This window comes from Molothrus aeneus, chromosome 9 (genome assembly GCF_037042795.1).
Source record: "Molothrus aeneus isolate 106 chromosome 9, BPBGC_Maene_1.0, whole genome shotgun sequence".
NCBI classification, from domain to species: domain Eukaryota; kingdom Metazoa; phylum Chordata; class Aves; order Passeriformes; family Icteridae; genus Molothrus; species Molothrus aeneus.
The window spans coordinates 14,618,493-14,640,267 of NC_089654.1; the positions used below are offsets into that span (position 1 = coordinate 14,618,493).

The following is a 21,775-nucleotide window of genomic DNA, read 5'->3' on the forward strand; positions in this document are numbered from 1 at the left end:
CCGGGAGCCCCGGCCCCGACCGCCCCATGGCGCCGCCGCCGCGCGCGCCCGGCCTCGGCTCCGCCGCGCACATACTTGGCATAGCTGAGCGGGGTGAGAGGGCGCCCGCGCCGCGCATGCGCCACCGCCGCGCCCCGCCCGCGCGCGGGGTCGCCCCGGGGGAACCGGGCTGGCTGAGGGGCGGGCCCTGCGCGCCGGGCCCGGGAGTGCCGAGCCCCCGGAGCCGAGACGGGCCCGGGAGTGCCGAGCCCGTGGAGCCGAGACGGGCCCGGGAGTGCCCGCCTGGGGGAGTGCCGAGCCCCCGGAGGCGAGACGGGGCCCGGGAGTGCCGTACCCCCGGAGCCGCTGCAGGGCCCGGGCCGTGCCTGCCGGAGGGGCCCGGGAATGCCGTACTTCCGGCCCCGGGCGCTGTGTGGGCACGGACTCCCCATCGGTACCCGTTCCCCACGGCCGCCCCGAGTGTCATCATCTTCGGCCGCCATGTGCGTGGCGTTTCTTGACCAAGACCAAAAGAATCACAGCATGTTTTAAATCCTTGTTTTCCCTTGTTGTTGGCTTTCCCCGTCCCCAAAGGAACAAGTCCCTGGGCTGAAAACCCATTTCTGCCCCTGGGTTCAGGCTTTGTGTGTGGCAGTTCTCAGTCCCCGGCAGGTTCATCGCAGAGCCTGGCATGCGGGGACGGAGCTGGCCTCGCTCTTAGCAGCTGTTACTGTCCCAGCCCAAATGCCACGCCGGTGGAAGACAAACAGCATTAGGACAGGGCAAATAGTGTGCTGAGGCTGCTCGAGTGGGCAAAAATCCAGTTTTGGTATATGTGCTGCTCAGCTACATCCTGCATTGGTTCCATTAGCAAATGCACAGCCCTTCAAAACCGATCTTGGGAGATGATACAGCATCGATTTTTTACCAAGATAAAGTACTGAGATGGATTTGTTAGTTAATGTGTACCTGAGTCTACATCTCCTACATTTAATTTCATTATAAACAGCTTCATGACTATATTTTGCAGCTTTTTATGTGGCATGGGTTACAAACAATCTGCAGTACACCTGTCTTGTGGTGGGTGAGAGCAGAGGACCACTGCCATCTCCTACCTGTTGGCTGTGGCTTGGCTGTCACCTCACTGTGGAAGGCAGCCAGGAGCAGACAGGCATTCCATGCATTCTGCATGCCCAGCACAGCACTCAAGTCCTGGACCAAAGGAAGTGCTTGTTTGGTTCTAGAGAAAGCACCGTGCCACATAAGAGCATCGCACATATTCACAGATTTCCTCTCTTATCAAATTTTGAGGAAGGTCTAACAATTTTCTCATCTGAAACTAAATCTTCCTGAAGAACAAAATTAGATTAAATTTTTGAATCTTTAAATGTGAGACACCAACAGTAGTAACCCAGTAATACCTGTATTTCTACAAAGTAAAAACAACTCATTACAGAGTAGTTGTGTTTTCTCTTCATATAAAATATATCTCACAGTAGTTACCATATATCACAGCACAACAACTTGAAATGCTATTTTGCCATTCAGTCTTATGAAACCACTTGCATTCCTTTAAATACACATATTGTGAAATAACTGTGTACAGTTTTCAGAGCAAGATGTGAAACCATCCCAGAATGCCTTTGGTTGGGAAAAATCCCAGAAGCAACGGTGGTGGTTGGAATGATCCCAATACTCACTGCTGTGCAGATGGGAAACTGTGAGTCCCAATGGATCTGCCCCTGTGGCCTCAGATCCTGCTCTTTCTGGCAGCTGCATTGCAGCACCCATGGACTGGGTTTGGAACTGCATCTCAGGCAAATCAGAGTGCAAGAAATGCATAAACTCCAAACTGTCAATGCTCTTCTGACAGCACACTTGCTGTGTACAATCCATGTCTGTCTCCAGCATGCATCTGTCTCCAGGAAATTCATCCACAATTACATTTTCTTAATTATCCAAGGGCCCAGGTAAAGGAAAAGCCCAGCACCACCTCACCTGAATTGATCTTACCTGTTTAGGTGGTCTTCTTTCCCAACAAAAATTTCTAGCTGGAATCAGTATGTAAAGCTAAGCCTTTTACTATACCTCCCAGAACTGATCTGTAAGGATACAGGAAGAAGAAAGTATAAACAAATTTGATATTGTTGTTGTGCGTGTCATAATTAGATGCCAAAACAGGTTGCCCAGAAGAGCTGTGGGAATTCTATCCTGGAGACATTGGAAACTTGTCTGGCCCTGGCCAAAGTCACCTGCATGGCTCCTGCTGTGTTGGGGCTGACAAGACAATCTCCAGAGGTTCCATCCAACCTAAATTACTCCCCTAACCATAAAGCTTCCCTCTGCTGAAGTTGCCATGCTCTCCAGCTGAGATATGGCTTGAATAGAAGGAATGAAGCCCAGCCAAGCAGCACATCAACGACAAAAACCCCATTAAAATTCTGCATGGGCACGACAGCCTGAGTGCCCTGACCTTACTGATGCTGTCAGGAGGTGAGATGTGCCACCAGCACATGCATGCCTGAAGCAAAGGGCGTGCATTTGAAATCTGGGAGAGGAAACCTGCCCCACTGAAAAACACCAAAAAGATTCCAAACAGCTTCCAAACAGCTACTAGATGAATTCTGGGCTTTTTCTGCAAGAAACATTTGCTGCAACCATTTCAAACTGAGCAAACTAGTTTATGTCTACCTTGACTCTTATCTTCAGACCTTCAGATTTTCCACCTGTTCTAATGGGAAATCAGCTTCCTTCTGTTCATGTGTACATTTGATTGTCTGAATTATTTTACTAAGGAATAATAACTTGCTGCACTTAAAGCAACTATATAACATTTAGCAAGTTTGTTTAATTTAGGAAGCATTTTTGAAAATGTTTGTCATTTGGATATGTCAGTAATTAAAACTACAAAAATATTAGTAGAAAGTAAGTACTGGCCAGAGTAAGGACCAAATCCTGTAAAGAACTGGAGTACTGGCATTTGGTGTGCAGTACTTACTGCCTTCTCCCATGAGTTTTAGCTATGGAAACAAAAGAAAATTCAACACCATTGTGTTTTCCATGCTGCTTCACACAGTATTTCCTTCATGTTCTGTATGGTTTTAAATTTAATTTAAGTACTTAGATTATTCCTCTGTGCAATAGGCACACAGGAAACAGATTGGTGAAAAGCTGCTAATAGTTGAGTCTATAAACACAGTTTGATCTGTATCTTAGAAAATTGTTTCCATTCCAAACTATGGTTACAAAGCACTTTTTCTTGTTGGCAGCTGGATTTTTTAACTTCCCTATGCATCCTGTATTTGCCCAACAGTGTTGGCATTGATCACACATAAAAACCCCCAAACCTGCAGATAAAGTAACATTAAGGATCTGGCTGGAGCTAACTTGAGCCAGTGGAGTAAGAGTCAAAGCTGAGCTTTTGTTTTCAGCTCAGCCTGTTTTGTTCAGAAGCTGCAAAGCACACAGTGCTGAATGTGAGTCCTTTTATTTGGCCTTCTACGAAAAGTAAAAGCTACTTTAAGAGAATGGGACTAGAGCTTGCATAGACTTGAAGAGGCTTCTTGTCAGGAGACAGGCAAATATTTAGGACCAGTTAAACAGTGTAACTTTTAGCAAAGAGAAGACAGTATTCTTCTGATGGTACAAAGAGAAATCTTTTTAAAAGTTTTTTTCATTAACAGATTGAGATTTCATCAATTACTTTTTTCCAAGCTGATAATGTAAGAACTGTAAATAGCTGAACAGGCGAAAAGTCTAACTTAAGTTGAAAAAAAAAGCATTTATCAGAAGGATATCTCTGGTGAAGATGCTGATGCATAGGTAGCAATGTTTGGGCACTGATATAGTTGAATAATGAAATTATGCAGCTAAATATTTCCTCATGAAGGACTGAAAAATAACCTTTTCCAGCCTTGCTGACAGCACCAGAGATAAGCTCTGCCTCAGCAGAAGTTGTGCTTTCCTAAGTACACAGGCTTTAATTTCTGTACACACTTGGAGACTGGGTTTGAACTGCTCCTGTCTGACTTCAGAAAATTCCATCCCTCACAGCGTACAAGACCTCCTCAGATGGATCTGAAATAATAGTTTCTTAATAATTTTGGATGTACCTGTGGAAAGATGTACTTTATTTTCCTTCAGTGACATTCATTTGTGTGAGTAAAGCTAAAAGTGTCTGCAAACATGAATGAGTCTCCTTTTCATTAAAGCTTAACAAATCAGTATCTTTCTTCTCTCAAGACCTGTTGCAGACAGAGGGATAAAGTGACAACTATATGACTAAAGTGGAGCTGATGACAGCTGGGAACTGGAAGCATTTGAATGTCCCAATAAAATCTATGAGCACTCTTTTTGTTGAAAGCGTCTGCCATCCTGACATCAAAATGGACTGAAATCAGAGTCCCATGAAACTCTATCAGGCAGCTAATAGCTGTGTGTCTTATCTCCAGCCTGCCAAATGACTGATCTCTCTCAGACCTAGACACCACTACAGTCTTCCAGACCTTTGTTACCCCCATACCCTATTTTGAACTGGCCAGCCAAGGCACCCCAGAGGCCCAGAATACAGCTACTTATCTTAGGAAGACAAACCAATGGGAGAATAAAACATTTATATTCTAAACCTGAGGAGGTTGATAGACAACGGGCTGGACAAAGCTGAAGGTGTTCATTGCCAAAATGGGTCCACCATCTGCTCCCTGGTCACTGGAAATACTTGCAGTTGGAGTAGCCCTTTGGAAAAGCAGATTTCAGAGACTCTAAGGGCAGTGAAGTGTTTGGCTCAAACCACTGCCCTCCTTGTAGAGAGCATCCTTGCCAGAAACCTTCCTCAACCAGAACAGCTTTGAGGCACTGCTGTCAAGATCTTACACCTGGTGTGCTGCATGTGAATTGCTGCTGCTTGGCCATGTCCAACAAAACATGGGTACCTTGTCACCAGGAGGTAACACATCTCTGAGAAGCCACTGCCACCCTCAGTCCTCCTCTGACTCCAATGGCATGGGCCACCTGGGCTCTGGCAATGGGACCTACAGCCTCAGGTTGGTTACCTTGCCTTTACATGAAGTGCTGAGCCCATTGCTTCCAGGGACATGGTTTATGTGTCCTGTTAAACTGTAATTACAATGAAACAGGAAAGGATTTGAAGAGCCATATAAGGTAACCCTAGAGTCAAATGAGCAATGTGATGGAAATTCTTCTGTTCATAGTTATCAGCTAACCTAAGCAGCCGGAATGTTCACAGCTCTGCCTTCTGTGCTTTGCTTAAGCAGAAATAAGACAATAATTCATGCTTTTTTTAGCATCTTACATCTATTTTTTAAGTTAGTAGTTGACCTTTTAGAAAATGCAAGTTAACATCTCTATGACTTTTTCAAAACACGTCATTGAACTTCAGGGCTGTCATTACCACCTCTGCAGTCTTACAACATGCCAGTGCTATGGTAGGATGTCAGTCTTGCTGAAGATATGCTAAAAATACCAAAAGATTTTGGGTATAAAGAAGCCAAAGCATGACCCACACAGTAAAAATAGTCCGTATCATGAGCATCACCACAATTACCTTCTCCTAACATGGAGACAAAACCAGCAGATTGGTGGCACTCAACCTTGCTTGAAGTGAATGTTGCAAGGGGATGTTGCAAGGTACATCTGTCATAAATCACATTATCCATGGGGCCTTAAAACATGCAGCATATTCAAAATTTATTTATTAAAAAGTCTGCAAAACTTACAACCCTGTACGAATTGAATGACTTCCAATTACCTACTATGAGCAACAAAATGCCAGACTGGGGGAACACAGTTAATGAGCATCTTCTTAGGAACTTTCAGAAAGTAGATTCCCCTTTCTTCCACTTCTACCTTTAGAAATAGCCATTTTTTCAAATCATCAACTCCCAAACTCTGAGTTTCACATAGTATAAGAGACAAAGTTTCACAAAGTATAAGAGACTTCAGAATGTGGTATCAGGAAAAGCAATATATAGGAAAAAAAGTGGAAACATCCTTCAATTGAAAGACTGATCCTTTTTAAGAACAGTATATAGTGTGTGGTGCTCAAAATACTTGACTTAAGATAATCACAAGGATGCCCTAAAGATGTGTTTTCATACTCTTAAATTTTAAGTAACAGATGTTTCTGTAGGCAAAATCTGGCAATGACTTTTGGAAGCTGAAAGGACCTAGTCTATTTTTCTCTTTTACATAAGTTAAATAATTTTATTACTCAAAAAACTTTACAAGTGTGCATAAAGATAATTTCATTATAGTTACCCTGTATGTTACAAAGCCAAAACAAATGTGGGGGGAAAAAAAACCCAGAGAAACAGAGCATATCACCTTAGGCTGCTGAGAATTCTGTGGAATTTCATACCTGAAATATTCTCTTCATTCTCTCTATTTTGTGTGTGTCAAATGGAGCAATCAGAGACATTAATGGTGAGGAACCATGGAGGGTTTTTTTGCATGTCCTGGAGTGCACCTATCAAATAAAACTGTGTTTCATCACAGAAAAGGTTTTCCTGCTTTGGACAGCCAATATAGGATACATGTTTTGACCTGATGAGCTTTTTTGACTTGTAAAGAGCAGTGCAGCAAGAAGATTAATACTTGAGCCAGCTGGCTGCAGCGGGGAAAGTCCCTTATTTGCAAACTTGCCAGAGTTGCTGCCTACCATCTGCTGATAGCTTGCTCCCAGCACTCACTCACTGCTGTGATAACAAGGAATGGTAAAAGCCAGCAGCTCATGGGAAGGTGCTATGGTCAAGCTTCTTTTCATTATTGATGTCTATCATAACATTCAGTCACTCCTGGAAGACAAAACAGAATCCACGAAAATGGAGGTGAAAAATAGATTTAGAATCTCATTTGTGCTCCCTTAATCACACATGTCCTCTATTTGCTCATATTCAAATCAATCTGGGTTTAAATACCTCGAGTTATATGGTCCTATTATTATCCCAACGACCTCACCTCGTCCTGTGGTCATGTAGTTAGGAAGCATTTCCAAGTATTTAACCCAAATGTTAGTCAGCTGTTCTGTCTGATGATGAACTGGTCTAATTTCCTGCTGGTCTTTTGTGGCTGCTCAGGCCATGGCACATGGTCCTGGGTGGCACCTTTCCCTGCCCACCCTAGCAAACCACTCTGCTGGGGGCAAAGGTGACACCAGGCATTGGCACAGGGGCCACCAGCCAATCCTGCATGGGTTCCTCTGAGCTTCCAGGGATATTACCTGGACAATAATATCTATATTCAAATGCAATTTACTCTTTTAAATAATTGAAAATCAATTATTTAAACGAGTAAATTGAAATATTGTCTCCATGGGAGAAGAAAGTCACTGTGTCTCAGCTGATCAAGTATTCGGAAAAGGCTACAAAGGCTTCTCTAGTGGGCACTCACAGTAAGGGCACTCTTCAGGTGAGACCTGTTAGAGAAGTGGGAACTATTGAAAATATTCAAAATATTTACATTCTTTAGTGGATAGAAGCACTACTTTATCCTAATCTCTTCTCTAATTACTTGAGTTTCCAGCTATGCCCCAGGATAATATGTGTAACGTTCACAACAGAGACCCACAGCATTTTAATACAACAAATTTCACAATATCACAGTATCACAATATTGGGGATTCTGAAAGAATGTATATCTAATAGATTACATCAACTTTTCAATGTATATTTCTCCTTATTTAACCCCTCAGCTTTGCTTCTTAGTGCTAAAATTTGTTTCCTAAATGCCATATTCTCCAGAATAACAAGACTCATTGTATGTAAAAAACAATAATTTAAAGTTAAGCTTCTGGGTTTTTTATATTGAGCTCTGAAATCTAAAATGACTGATTTTAAAATCTATTTTTGGATGGGTTTAACTTTATATGTTTCCAAAGACCAGTTTCTGCTCTGAAACATCATGTGCAAGGTCATTTTCAGTGTACTTCCACTTTTGTCTGGCAAATTCCCCTGTTGTCTATTTATGAAAGAAACACATTTAAACCGGATATACTGAGTGTAAAACTGGAATTTGCATGGGAGGGACAAGGGCAGAGGAAAGTCTGAAACTAAAATTACTCCAAGTAGCTTATTCAAACTGTGTTTCCAAGGTGACAAAAACCCCTTTATTGCAAGGTTGCTCATTTATGTTGTACAGTTGCCAAGATTTTGATCTAATTTTTAGTGCTGAAGAACTAAAATTATCCTACTTCTTCCCAAAATAAAACCCAACAAAACAGATTTTAACTGTGTAGTGGCTTCTGTCTTTATGACCAGCAACAAAAGAAAATCAGGTCAAATTGTAAAGCTGCAAATTTTGGAAGATGTATCCCCAAATAGCACATTCTAATCATGCATCCAGTTCATCAGGTGTCACAGGCTAAATCATGCACTGAGAGCCCATTACCAGTTGACCTTTCTGAGCTGGCACCTTGCACATACATGTGACAGGCAGGACCCCACCTGGGCAGCTACTGGTGCAGCAAAGCAGGCTGAGAAAGGAAAACCCTGAGGAAACACACCCTGAATGTGCTTCTTCAGATCTTCATACACATATTTTGGGAAAAAAAAGAACCCTAAGCAAACACCAGTGACTGCCTCCTGCACTGCCCTATGAACAATCCCAAAACTGACAGATCAGTTCAGCAACACTACTGAGGCAGTAAAGTGGATGTTTTGTTAACTACTGTATCAAGTCTCAGAGCTTAACACCTCACTATCATCAACACCTTGTCTCAGGATTCAAAGCTCTCTTTTGCACAGCATGTGGTCCTTCTTTATGGACAAAAACTGTGATGTTCCTTTTTCTTCCCCAGTCCTGCCCCCTCCTCCTTTCAATATCTTTCTTTCATAGAAAACACTCCAAAATTTGACTTCAAAGTCATCTTCCCCATCTACTTTGCCTGCTTCTGAAAGACAAGAAATCAATTAATGCTCTAAGCTAGCATATTTTTCCTTTCTAAAGAATATAGGGGCTCAGTGAAGACCCGTAGATATTTACCTGAAAAATCCCAGAGAATCATGCCCCCCCAGTTTTACCTCCTGTGTTTCCCTCCTACTCTGTCATAGGCTGATGTTTGGGACACTGGGACAAGTGCCACGACACATCTCCATTGAAGATTCATTTCCTGAAGTGGACCTTCACCATCTCTAGACCTCACATCCATGGCAGTCCTCACACTCCTGTTCCTTGGGCCTTCAGAGGGGCTTTGCCCATAACGCTCCCAGGGCCCTGAGCTTTGCCCCTCACAGGGGCAGAGGCCTCTGTAGGCAGGAAAATGGGTTTATCAGTCTTTTGTCTGTCAGTTACTTAAAACAGTCTTAGCAGTCAGCAACCTCAGAAAGCAGACAGGTGTACTGACCTTCCAAGGGAAACCTATTCCTTCAGGATTCAATGTGCACAAGGAGGCAACACACAGGGCTGGTTCTGCTGACTGCCCCACCTCCTCTGCCCACCCAGTGAAAACCAGCTTGTGACTCAAAAAGGCATCCTGGTCTCCAGTGGCATTTCTGGTTCCACACACCATTTGAGAAGGACAACAGTTGTTAGGAAGGACTGCTTCCCAAGGAGGCACTTCCTTTGCTGCTGACAGGCAGGAGCTCCGTTACTTCTCATGCTCAGGCTGCTGTTGCCTTAGAGACCAGAACAAACTGAAGAAGAATCTGCACTTCCCAGGCACCAGGGATTCCTACAGAACTGATTGATGTTTATCTTTCACCACTAAGAAGTCCTCATGTTGTAGCCACTGGAGATTCCTGCAAGGCGAGACAGCCAGTGGCAGGGTGAGCCTCCATGGTGCAGGGGGCAGCAACTGCAGGGGTGATGCTGCAGTGCTGCTCGGGAAGCCAGAGGGACACACAGGGAGCAGGACACCAGGGCCCAGCTGCTCCATGGGCCTGCCTGTCCTCCCAGGTGACATGGAGGACATGTAGGACACCAGCTCCCCCTGCTTCACTAATCTGGGGTACTTCCCAGAAGCCTGAAGTCAAACTACTTGTCATTCACTGGACCAAGTCTTGCCAGAATTTAGTGTGCCATGTTTAGGAATCCCAGTATGAAATGATCCTAGAACATCAAAGAAACAGTGAATTATCTCTTTTAATATATCTGATTCAGCAAACACCGTGGAGCCAAGTGTCTACCTCAAAGCACACTGCACATGGTGTTTCTGTCTGAAAAGCATATGCATCTCCCCTGCCTGTCCACAGGAGATTACAGGGAGGGAAATTCCCAAGGCTTTTAGCCCAGTCAGCAGGGGCAAGCCCTACCTTATTAATGCAGCTATGACACTGCAAATCTGTGCATCTCAGCCCCTGCTGCACTGGCTTGTGCCTCTCCCTGGCAGGTTTGTATACAAAATGTGTATTTTTGAAGTACATTCACAAGCGTTAACCTGAAGCAGATTTTTTCTTGCCTGTCAGTGATGATCATTTCCAGATGTTCTATCTCTCTTTCCACCTTGCCCAAATGTCTTCAGGGAGAAATTAAGCTTTTAAGACATCTATATTAAAATGAAAAAATGCATTTATAAGCTTGCAAAATTCAGTTGAGTTTTCCTGAGAAGAATGCATAGAAAGGTAAAGGAATCCATTCTTTCTAGGAGTAAAAAAAAGAAAAATCCCTTTCCTTACTCTGCTGCAAGGTGCACAACAAGGCATCAGCCCCATCAAGAAACAGAGGCTCACTGCTATTGTCCCAGCACTGTAAACTCACATGTGCAATTAGCTCATAGATAGCAGAATTTCCATTGCCTGTGGTGGGATTAGTACATAGCTGAATTGAATCCACATGTGTAGATTCTTGCAGGAATGAATGCAGCATCTCTAAGGAGAAACGTTACCATTCAGGGAACCCACAGGCAATGATCAGTGCTGCAATTTACTCTCCTCCACCACCCTTTGTAATATAAGAACCAGTGAATCAATTGCTATGAAAGAGACAAGCTAAGGTGAGGAAAGAGCTGACTTTAGAGGGCGGCACTGGCGTGCTACCAAGAGCAGAAACACTGAAGAGAGCTGTTTTCCCAGCAGGGTGTATTTTGGGGGCAGAGGCGTGTGCTGGAGGGGCTGGGCGCTGAGCGAGCAGGGCCCTTGCACGGGCAGGGTGTGCCTGCCCAGGTATTTCAGTTTGGAGCAGGAGGCAGCTTTTGAAGTGACTCTCCCTATCAGCCTGGCAGACTCCAGGCTGACTTTGGTTTCCAGAGTGCACCAGCTGGATTCCTTTCAGATGAAACTGCAATCAGAGGATGCACTCTAGGAGTGCATTGAATGCACTTGGATGGCTGCTGGGAGTTGCTCCTGTGGGAGCACAGCTGAGCAAGCCCCCAGCACAGACAAGGTCCCCTGTTGTGCTGAGTGACTTACTAAGGCAAGTGAGCCCAGGATTAAAGAGCATCCTTTAGCATGATATTAGAAATAGAACCAGTCACATAGAGCTTCCCCAAAACCCTATAGCATTAACCTGGAGAGTCAGTAAACCTTATTCTTATAAAAACAGAAGAGCTACTAATTTAGCAAACAAAAGCCATATGCAATATAATTGAAAAAACAAACAAGTGTTCAAGATGGAACTGATCACCTGAAATGGATTACTTCTCAAGTGCCAGGGGAGCAAATTTCCCAGCTGCTAGTATTTCTGGTTCTTAATGCTCATGTGTGTATGCACAATCTGGGATATAAACACAGTTCTGATAGAAAATCTGGGAGAGTTTCATGGGAATTAGTGCTTATTAAATGTGATAGTTTTTCAGGTTAACTTCAGCAGAATGCTATTAAAATTGAAGGGATTTTTGCAGTATGAGAAGGAAAAGAAAAAATCAGGGTCTACAATATATTCCCAGTATAAACTAGCTGATTAATTTAAGCCCCTTCACATTATTTATTGAACTCTGAAATTCAGAGCAGTCCATGAAAACAGCTGCATCACCCCCAGCATTACTGCCCTGCTGCAGCCAAAGCAGCCTCAGGTGAAGTTTCCTACCATATGGCATATCCAGCCCTAGAAGCATTTGCCCTATAAGCAAATCACATTAGGTATTTTCAGTGAACAAGACCATTATCCTTCAGCTCCATATGTTGTGAAAAACTAAATTGGGTCCTGTAATTAAAACCCTAAACACATACCATCTCTAGAATCCCCACTGCTTCTCCCGACTATAACAGTATTTTCATTCCTTTTGAATAGGCTTGAGAAAAAAAGTTGGTTTTAAAGGCCAATTTAACTTCTGAGTGAAGTGCAGGGCCTTAGTGTTAAATGCTGTCCAGAGATACCCCAGTTCAGCAGCAACACAATCCTCAGCAAAAGTGTCTTCCAAGGAAACTTGGCTGCAGTGCACTCTAGCAGGTTCTGTGACCAGACCAATTGGTCTCAGAAATTGTCTTTTGCTATAATTCTGTCATTTGGTCTAGAATTAGTTAATTTTTTAAAAAATTGCATTAAATGTTTTTATATTCCCTTGGCTATGCCACAACCAAGGAACCAAGGCAAATCCTGAGGTAAATCACATTTTATAACTCTGAATATGTCATCCTGAGCCACATACACCTGTGCTTACACCAGAGTCCTTGCTGTGTGTGAACACAAAACTACAGACCATGGAGTTGCTAGAAAGGGTTATATGCTTCCCCAAAATGAAAAAGTTAAACTCTCTTGTTCAACTGCATGTTTTTGCTGGTTTCTACTGATTCACTAAAGCAGCAAGCTGCCAGCACAGGCAGAAGGGCTGCTGGGGCCCTTCTGAGCAGTCACTGTCACTGCATCACTGCCTCCCCTTCCAGCACTGCTTTAAAGCCAAGAGGTCTGACAGGAATGGAGTGGGCCTGGCTGGCCTGGGGCAGCCAAGGGGCTGGGTCACCTTGGGAAGGAACATTCCAGCCTTATTTTTGTAACCTTCCATGAAAGAAGGTTAGAAGTCCATGCTATTATAAGAAAAATGCAATTTTTCAAAGCCAATTCTTCCTCACTTTCTTATTTTATTTAAAAGAAAAGTTTTTCTTGAGTATTCCTAAATTTAAACCAACTATACCTTTTTCAAGCACAAGATCAAAAACCCCTTTTTGGGCTTTCTTCTTCTAAGTTAGAAACTTTGAAACTCAGTAGTTTGTCTGAAATAGACATTTAGCATGACATTTAACCATTCATTATTTTCATATTGATTTCACTGCTTTGTTGAGACAAACACATCTGACTAAAATTGTGTGCTAAATAATTTTTTCATCATGATCCATCAATAAAAGAATTATTTTTTTTAAAGAGAAAGGATTATCTCCCCACACAGCCTTCAAAAATCATGTGAAATTTACAGTGCAAAAGCTGTTTAAAATGCCTTGATCTAGAGCAAGATATCAAGAAAGTAAACAAAATAGATGTGTACTGTTTCAAGAGACACTTAACCAAGCATTAGAAAGAAAATTAGAAGGGAATTGGGTTCTGTAGAGTGGAGCTGAGCTGCAGATGATTCAACAGGCTCTGTGCCAGCAGTAACAAAAGCGCTCTCTGCTGGAGCAGCACAGCTGGAAAACCTGCAAACAGCCTTTACAGAAATACTTTAAAAAGAGTAGGTTTTCAAGGGGGAAGCAGTTTTTCATTACTATTGCCAAAGATCATGGTGACACAGCTGCCAGAGATACAGGTTCTTTACAAGGATCCAAGAGCCATGCATAAATGTTCCTGTGAGAACAAGCCACTAATGTAGGCAAACCTTAGATCTTGTACAAACCCCTCTATCCCTAAAATTCCTATTAAAACAGTATGTTTTGAACTAGTCCTTCCCATTACCAACCTTGTAATTGCATTAAATAATGCAACTCTGAATCATTTCAGACAATGTATAAACTCTTAGTCTCACAGAATACAATTTTATCAATCCTAAGGAAGGGATTACCACAGAAAGTGATACATTTCTAGATCAGAAGCCTAACAGAGAAACTTTTTTGTGTGTGTAAAAAAACCCCTTCTTTAGGTCTTCATTAAGTAGTAGTGATCCTTTCTGCAACAGAAGTGAAATTAGTCTCTCACATTACCTGGCCTGGTTCCTCAAAACATCCCTCACCAGTGTGAGAGAAGTCACTTTTTTAACAAAGCTGGACCATGTTCTGCTTCCAACATAAAGACTCCCCAGTGACTTTTGCTGTGAGCCTGTTGCTGGCAGGGCTGTTTGTTTGGTGGTTTGGTTTGAGGAGAGTGTGTTAATCCTCCCCTGAGAAGTGCTGTGGTTTAGGTTTCAGTCCCCATTACAATTTCCTGGGGTTACCCTGTATTAATACTGTATTTGTTTTTGTATCAGTCCATCTGCAGCAAGAAACATAGGGTGGGAGAAGTTATGGGAAGGGATGGAAAATCTGGGTTTGCTCCTTAGAACAAGTTTACTTTGTTAGAAGACAAGAAAATACAGAGTTTTTGTGCTGCTGCTCTCAACTACAGCAAAGCAAATACATCTTTGTCCTCTGAAGCTACCAAGACTAAAGCATTCTAAAGATGAAGACCACTTCATCTTCTAAATGAAGAGCCTTGATAAAATAATTTGATAAGGACTAAAAATGCTTATCTCCATTCATTGAATTAATTGCATTCTTACATCAACTGAGCTCCACAGGCACAGGCTTCCTGAAAATTCCAGCTTTTTTCAGAAGTGCCCTGAAGAAAACAGTTCAAAGGAACCAGCAGCACAAACCCATTCCAATCTCTGCTGTAACTGCCTTCCAGCCCCAAACAATCTTTGCACATTTCTAACAGTGACACAAATTCTGTGGACTCCTCTGAAGATGATGTTCCTTTTGGTCTGATACTCTCAGCATAAAGAACTAGCTCACTGCAATCTTTATCCCTCCATTATTCCTGCTATTTATTGGTTCCTGATTATGACTTTTAAACTTTTAAAAAGCAGCCCACTGCCACCAACATATTTGTCCCAGAACAGAACTACTCCCTGAGATTCCCATGTCTCGCAGGAAGCCTCCTGTGCAATGAAAACACAGTATTTCTTTTCAGCAGTTTTCTGTCAATATTTTGTTGTACAAAAATCCTGCTACTGCTTCAGTCTTGACATTCTGAGACAGCCACAGCCTGGCCAGCTAATCACTGCCTCTTGCTACATCATTTGTTGGACTTCACCTCAGTCAGTGCAGCCAGAACATGCCTTTGGCAGTAATGGAATCAGATTTCTTAGCAAGGTGCCTCCATTTGCTCAAGGGTTTTCTAATCACATCTTACACTAGTGTTTTTGAGAATTCATTTCCTCTAACATTTGCCCTCCTGTGAATTACACAGGGGTTGGCATCTCCTCCTGAGCATGCCTGGACAGCCGTTCCCACTCAGCTGCTGCAAGAGCAACTGGCCTGTCAGCAGTGCCCCTCCGTAGGGCACTGGAACCACCATGGCTGTGCCCAGGCCTGAGGTCCTGGGGTTTGTCCAGCATTGGGAAACAACCTTTCAGATTCTTCCAGTCTAACAAGGAGTTGTGGCTGTCCCTAAACAACATTTCTCAAAATGGAAATGCTGCACAGCTGTAGCCATTGCCAGGGTCCCTTTCACCTGGTACAACCATTTATCCTACAAGAACACAGAGTTCAGCTGTAATCATCTTCCATGCTTTTAAGACAGTGCTGCATTGTTCTCACATCCAATCCACACCCAAAGCAAAAGCACAAACATCTGTGACCAGTGGCCAAAGGGGCTTGGATAAAATGAGCAAACTAAGACACATAAACAGGAGCAAGAACTTTTCAAGCCTGAGAAGACTGAAAGCATTGCATCTTTTTGTCCTGATTCTCTAAGATTAGCAAGCTGGCGAGAAGCTTCCTGTCACCAGACTGAGCCAGCACTGCACAGCTTCTCCTTCTCTCCAATGATAAAACCCCTCTTCCTGTGCTGGCTCCAGGTTCACATTAAATTGCTCTTTATGGAACACACTACATTTCTCTGGGCTTACTTTCATATTGGCTGCACTAAGCTTATCACAAACTATTTGTTAACAAATCAGCACTTCAAGAGCAGTGGTCTGCATCAAGAACAGGAACAGCACAGTAACAGAGGGATGCTTTGCCACAACCTCCCTGTCAGCTCTTCTGGGAAGGAGCACTGCCTGCCATTACCCTCACCATTACCTTTACTTTTATACTGACATGAACTCTTCTTTTCCAGATCATCCTGCATCTCCAGGAAAGCCAAGTACTGCAGCTGCTATTGTGCCACCATCTGAAGCAATGCAATGTGCTCACTGCAAATTAATTACATTCCAGACACTATTTTTCTGATTTTGACAATTTTTTAAGAGAATTTCCTCAAATCAAACCTGTATGCAATTTTACTACCTTTTCCCCCCAATACACATAATGATTGTAACCAAATTTGATTCATCATAAAAACAGTAGAATGATGAGTTAAAAGAGCACTAATTTTCAGAGGCAATCTTTCCCATTTGTCAGCAACTGTGTATGTTCACTATCACAGTCTTCCCTTGAAAGACAATCCAGGATAAACTGTTCTATAGTCAGAGATTTCTGAACATCTGAGCTATCAGTTTAAGCTGGTGTTTACTCACATTTCACATGTGTTGACAAATTTTCATTATTAGCTGCCCAAACCTGAAGAAAATTCTGTTTCTTGAAGTCTTTTGAGTTGCTTCAGAAGCTGCAGCATTGTACCACTTCTCTCGTCATCTCTTTCTGAAGATGCACTGAAGCATCTCTACCAAAAAACTTCCAGTTACAGAACCAATCTATCCAGATAATTCAGCTTCACACAGGCTCTCACAACCTTGTTTCAGATGTCTTACTTCAGAAAAAGGCAAAGAGTTTTTGTGCCATTTCTCCTGAACAAGGAAGCTGCCATGGTCTCTGCTTACCATGAAGATTCCCTCAACCTGCAAAAAATACAATTAACTGTTCTTCTCTCAAGCTAGACAGGCTGGTTTTCTCCTTGGAAAGGAGAAATCAGATGGTGTTAACCATCAGATGGTGTTAACTTCAAGAAAACTGGATACTGGGTATATCATATGGTCTGAAAACAAAAGGAGCAATTGGCAGGATAATTTCCTGAGCTGCCCTGTGGAATAGCAAAAAATAAACAGACAAAAGCCTCCTTGGTCACAGCAGTCATGGGAATGCATCCTATCTCCAGAGCTGGTGACATTAACCTTCAGCTGTAACACTCTTCAAGGAGCACTGCACTAGCAAAGACAACTACTGTAAGACTCAAAAATGCAGCTGGAGTATTTTGAGAAACCCTACAGAGAGCTGGCACTCCACAAGCTTTGCCATGACAGTATCCCTGATCCTGCAGCTTGCTAGGACAGTGGCTGGTATCTGGGTTTGCAATAGGAAAGGTGGGCACAGGGAGCCCTCAGCTGTGTCAAATACCACAGATCTGGCCCCACAGCCTGTGAAAGTGGCAAGGAGCAGTTGCAGTCTGCAGGTAGACAAGGATCCAGAGAAAGCATTATCACACTGCCAAGGCTAGAATTGCACAACTCATAACTTCTTAACAACTTCACATATTCACTGAAAATGAATACACTTTTCTATATATTGAGGTTAAAAAAAATCTCTTAAAATCACTTAAAAATATTAACATCATATTAGCACATATGTATACAGAATGTGCTCCACCAAAGTAAAGCTAGTCCAAGACAGAAGGAAAATAGAAAACAAAAATTTTTACATTAACAATTAAACTACATGAATCTCTATTAGCAGGCACTAATCTCACTGCAGATTTTCTAAGGCACAGAATCTTTATCTGAAAATATACAGCAACCTTTTCTCCAATCCAGTACAAGCTGGTACCTGCTGGTACCTTGTCATATACAGACCCAAAACCCCATTCAGCATCATACCACAAATGCAATATATACTAGCTAGCACTTTGAGAAGAATACCAACTGTTAGTACTGAAATAAATACAATTTGGCAGCAAAGACTCTATCACAGCTTTGTCATAATTTTTGTCCACATAAATATCTTGATTCTATTTTCTGATTCAGGAAGAACACTTTACATGCTTCAATTGTCCCTCTATCAGTTAGTCTCATGTTTCACTGATGAACATACCATAACATTAAAATAACTGCAAAATATTAAACTCAGTTTTAGGTCCATTTTTTTTTCAGTTTGTAGTTGTGTATTTATTTGAACAAAAAAGCCCTGAGGAATCTGTTAAGTCACATATCAGTGAATGGCATATAATACAGAATTCATTGCTCCTATTCACCAAGCATGCAATGCAATATTTATTCCACAGATGTTGAAAAATGTAGTTTTATTCCAGTGACTATTTGCAGTCTATACATATATTTAAAAACAACATTATGTGAACATATCACAGACCAGTACCTAAAAAATCTTTAGTATATACTCCTTTATAAAAGGTTTTGACACAATGGAAAAGTCAGTCCAGAAGAACGCACGTTACCAGGTTTCTTGATAAACAAAATACTATGAAGCCCTGTAACCTGCATGGGCACAAGTATCCATGGCAATGGATCTTTCATCTAAATCCTTGTTTCAAATAAACAGGTTTAAATTTTGTTCAGTAAACAAGTTCTACCACAACACTGTCCATTTAATTTTGTGCTTTCCAAAAGGCAAGCACACCACAGAAATAAAATTCCCTACCCGAGAGAGAAATGCAGTAAACATGTATTTGTTTCCCATCTCAGCAGAGGAATCCAAGTTCCTTGAAATTCTCATTATGCCTAAATCCAAAACACCCTGCTTATACCTTCTTCTTCTTCTTCTTTGCCTGTTCTCCAGACTCTACTTTACGTTTCTTAGCAGAAGATGGTTCCTCTTCTTTTTCACCATCTTAAATAAAAGAAAGAGTTAATCAAGATCAGCAAAGCCAGTTTTTTGTCTTAAACACCATCCTGTCTTAGAACAACTAACTTAACCACATCTGAGATGGCTGGAAAAAAGACACTGTAGCATTAACTGACAACATTCTCATTTTTGGAATGCAGACAATATGTGTACAAAATAGGAATGGTTACTTCTTATCACTGCCACAAACCACTGCAGGTAACTGAAAAGAGGCTTTATGCTACTGTACAGTACCTGTTCTAAAAAAATTATTATTTGACTAGCTAACAGAAAAAGCTAGAAATTGACATTTTTGAAGCAGGAAATAATGTCAAGATCAATTAACATTTTACCTTCTTTCTTTGGATGAAGGCTGACTAAGAGAAATGCATGGACAGGGAAAACATAGAACACATGGAGAAAGACATAAAAACTGCTACTGGGAAAGAACACCCAGAACCAAAAAACAGGCAAGACAGCAAAAAAAATCCTTCTTTTGGAAAAGCTTTGTTCACAACTTTACAAAGAATGAAAACACTGTGTTCTGAAAGCTCAGAATTTCTTCTTCTGGTTCTGTTCTCTTGGTTATTGCTATTCTCTTTCTCCAGCAATTAAAAACAAAAAAAGCCACCCACCTATCATTTCTTTACTACCTAAATTACCATTACAGCTTGTACCATCATAGAAAGTGAACAGGATAGTAAATATTTTCTTCAGTAATCTGTCCCATGGACATCCTATTTGATTCCTCTTTTGGACCCCAAGTTTTGCAAACGTTAGAGAAATAATCTGACCTACATCTACAACTAAGGTCAACACCTTAGTGTAAAGCACCTGAAGCTTTTACACCACCTTCTGTATTAGCAGCACCATGAGTGAACCTGTTGGTTTCACAGAACTACAGTGCCACAGACTCTAATGCTTCCCTGCTACTGACAGAGGGGGAGAGGAGTAGAGGGGCTGCTCGAGGGTCTGTGTTGAATCCAGGAAAGCCCAACCACCGGCACTGCAGTGCCCCCACCCCTGCAGCCAGAGCGCTCTGTCCCTGGGCAGCGGTGGAGCAGGAGAAGCCGGCAGAGCTCCCTCGGGGCCCAGGGCAGCCTCCCGCCCGCCCGGCCGGGCTCCGGCAGCGCCCGGAGCCTCCCTCCGTGTGAGGCACGGCCGCCTCAGCCAGGGCTCACCCGACTCCAGGGCCTCACCCGACTCCAGGGCCTCCTGCTCCTCGTCCGGCAGGAACTTGGCTTTGCCGGCCTGGCGGGGAGCGTCGTCGCCATTGTCCTCGTAGATGTTGGACCACTTGATGGCCATGTCGAGGGTGGGGGCCGGCGGCGGCGGCTTCTCGGGCGGGCTGTAGGTCTCCGGGGGGGGCACGGCGTTGCTCCTCCACACCTTGAACTCCCTGGGGGGCTGCGGGAGAGAGCAGAGCGCCCGTCACGGCGGCCCGGGGAGCCCGTGGCGGCCCCTGCGCCGCCTGGGTTCACCCCGCGCCCCACGCACCTCCTCGGGCGCCCGCAGGACGCGGCTCTCCCAGTCGATCTCCTTGTTGAGCGGGTTGTAGAGGAAGGCGGGCGGCTGCGACACCCGACGGAAGAGCTCGTCGGGCGGCGGCAGCCGCGGCCGCCCCGGGGTGCCCCCCGAGGCAGCTGCGGCTCCCGCCGGGCGCTCGTCGGGCTGCGGCTCTTCGGGCTCCGAGTCGGAGCTGGAGCTGCCGTAGGCCGCGAAATAGCCCAGCGGGTCCTCCCCCTCCGCCGCCATGGCGGGGCCGCGCCTCGCACCTCCCGCGGAAACCGCGCCCGCGCCGAGGGTTCCGGCCCGCGGCTGCCGCCGGCCCGGGGCCGCGCGGGGCTGGCGGAGCGGAGCCGCGGCGGGCGGGGAAACGGGGCCTGAGGGCTCCCGCCGTGCCAGGGGGCTTCCCTTCGAGTGACCAGAGAGCGAAAATCAGGCACGAAACCGAGCCAGCCTTCATTTCTCCCTTCCACACCTGCAGGCTAAGCGGAGGGAAAACACGTTTTCCTTAATGTCCGATCACCGGCTAACCCAGGGCAGGCACAGCGCTGATCATCACTGCTCCAGGAGGTATCTTTACCAAAACAGATTTTTCAAATTTGTTGGACCAAGTGTGTACTAGACCTCCCTTGTGATTGACTCATACATTACTGCATCAGCTAAAACACTGGTGCTGTTCAAAGGGGATGGAGGGCAGGGCAGGTCGAGGTTGGGTATCAGGAAAAGCTTTTTCCCAGAGGGTGTTTGGGCACTGGGACAGGCTCCCCAGGGCAGTGGTCACAGCTCCAGCCTGACAGAGCTCAGGAAGGGTTTGGACAACACTCTCAGGCACAGGATGTGACTCTTGGGGATATCCTGTGCAGGGCTGGGCATTGGGCTCCGGGATCTTCATGAGTCCCTTCCAACTCAGCATACTTTATGATTCTATGTTCAGATTCCTTCTACTACCAGAAGCAGGATAAGATCTGAGGAAGGGGTTTTGCTTATACTATGATCACTTTCTTTACTGTAAAGATGCTAAACCATATCCAGCTGATCTCTCATAATCAATACCATGTCATTATTTTGAAGTAAGCCCTATACACAAAGTACAATGAAAACAGTCACTGAAGTGAGACACCACAGTGCCTGCAGCATTTGCAAATCCTCCTTCAAGTCATGCTTCTCAGCACTCAAAGTTTTTGTTTCTCCCCTGCTATTAATAAAAATCTTAATTTAAGAATGAAATCGCTATGTGTGGTTGGAAGCAACTCTTCTCACATCCGCAGGAAGTTGAGCAATAGAGTCATTTGAAAAAAAGCAAGAATCAGGTTAATAATAGTAGTCATTAACTGCAGAAACTACTTAAGCAGCAGAGCTGTTGATTTCACATGCATGTTTTTCTTACAGACTGCTCTTGAGTGCAGTCCTACCAGCCCAGGCGTTTCACATTAAGTCAGTCTTTCCACCAGACTTCTCTAAAAAGACAAGGAGAACAAAAGCCTCCCGCACACACAAAA

At 43.7% G+C, this 21,775-nt stretch overlaps 1 protein-coding gene across 2 annotated transcripts; it reads right to left on the reverse strand.

Moving 5' to 3' along the window:
• Positions 1-18,214: 18,214 nt before the first annotated feature.
• C9H1orf52 (chromosome 9 C1orf52 homolog) lies at positions 18,215-20,536 on the reverse strand. 2 transcript variants are annotated; one of them, XM_066555736.1, is made up of 3 exons: positions 20,268-20,536; positions 19,970-20,177; positions 18,215-18,776 (listed from the first exon to the last, which is right to left on the reverse strand). In XM_066555736.1, the coding sequence occupies exons 1-3, from the start codon at positions 20,523-20,525 to the stop codon at positions 18,688-18,690; spliced, it is 555 nt and encodes a 184-aa protein (XP_066411833.1). In that variant the 5' UTR covers positions 20,526-20,536; the 3' UTR covers positions 18,215-18,687. The 2 variants fall into 2 exon arrangements, with proteins under 2 accessions (XP_066411833.1, XP_066411832.1); XM_066555735.1 differs by having other exon boundaries at positions 19,952-20,177.
• Positions 20,537-21,775: the final 1,239 nt, after the last annotated feature.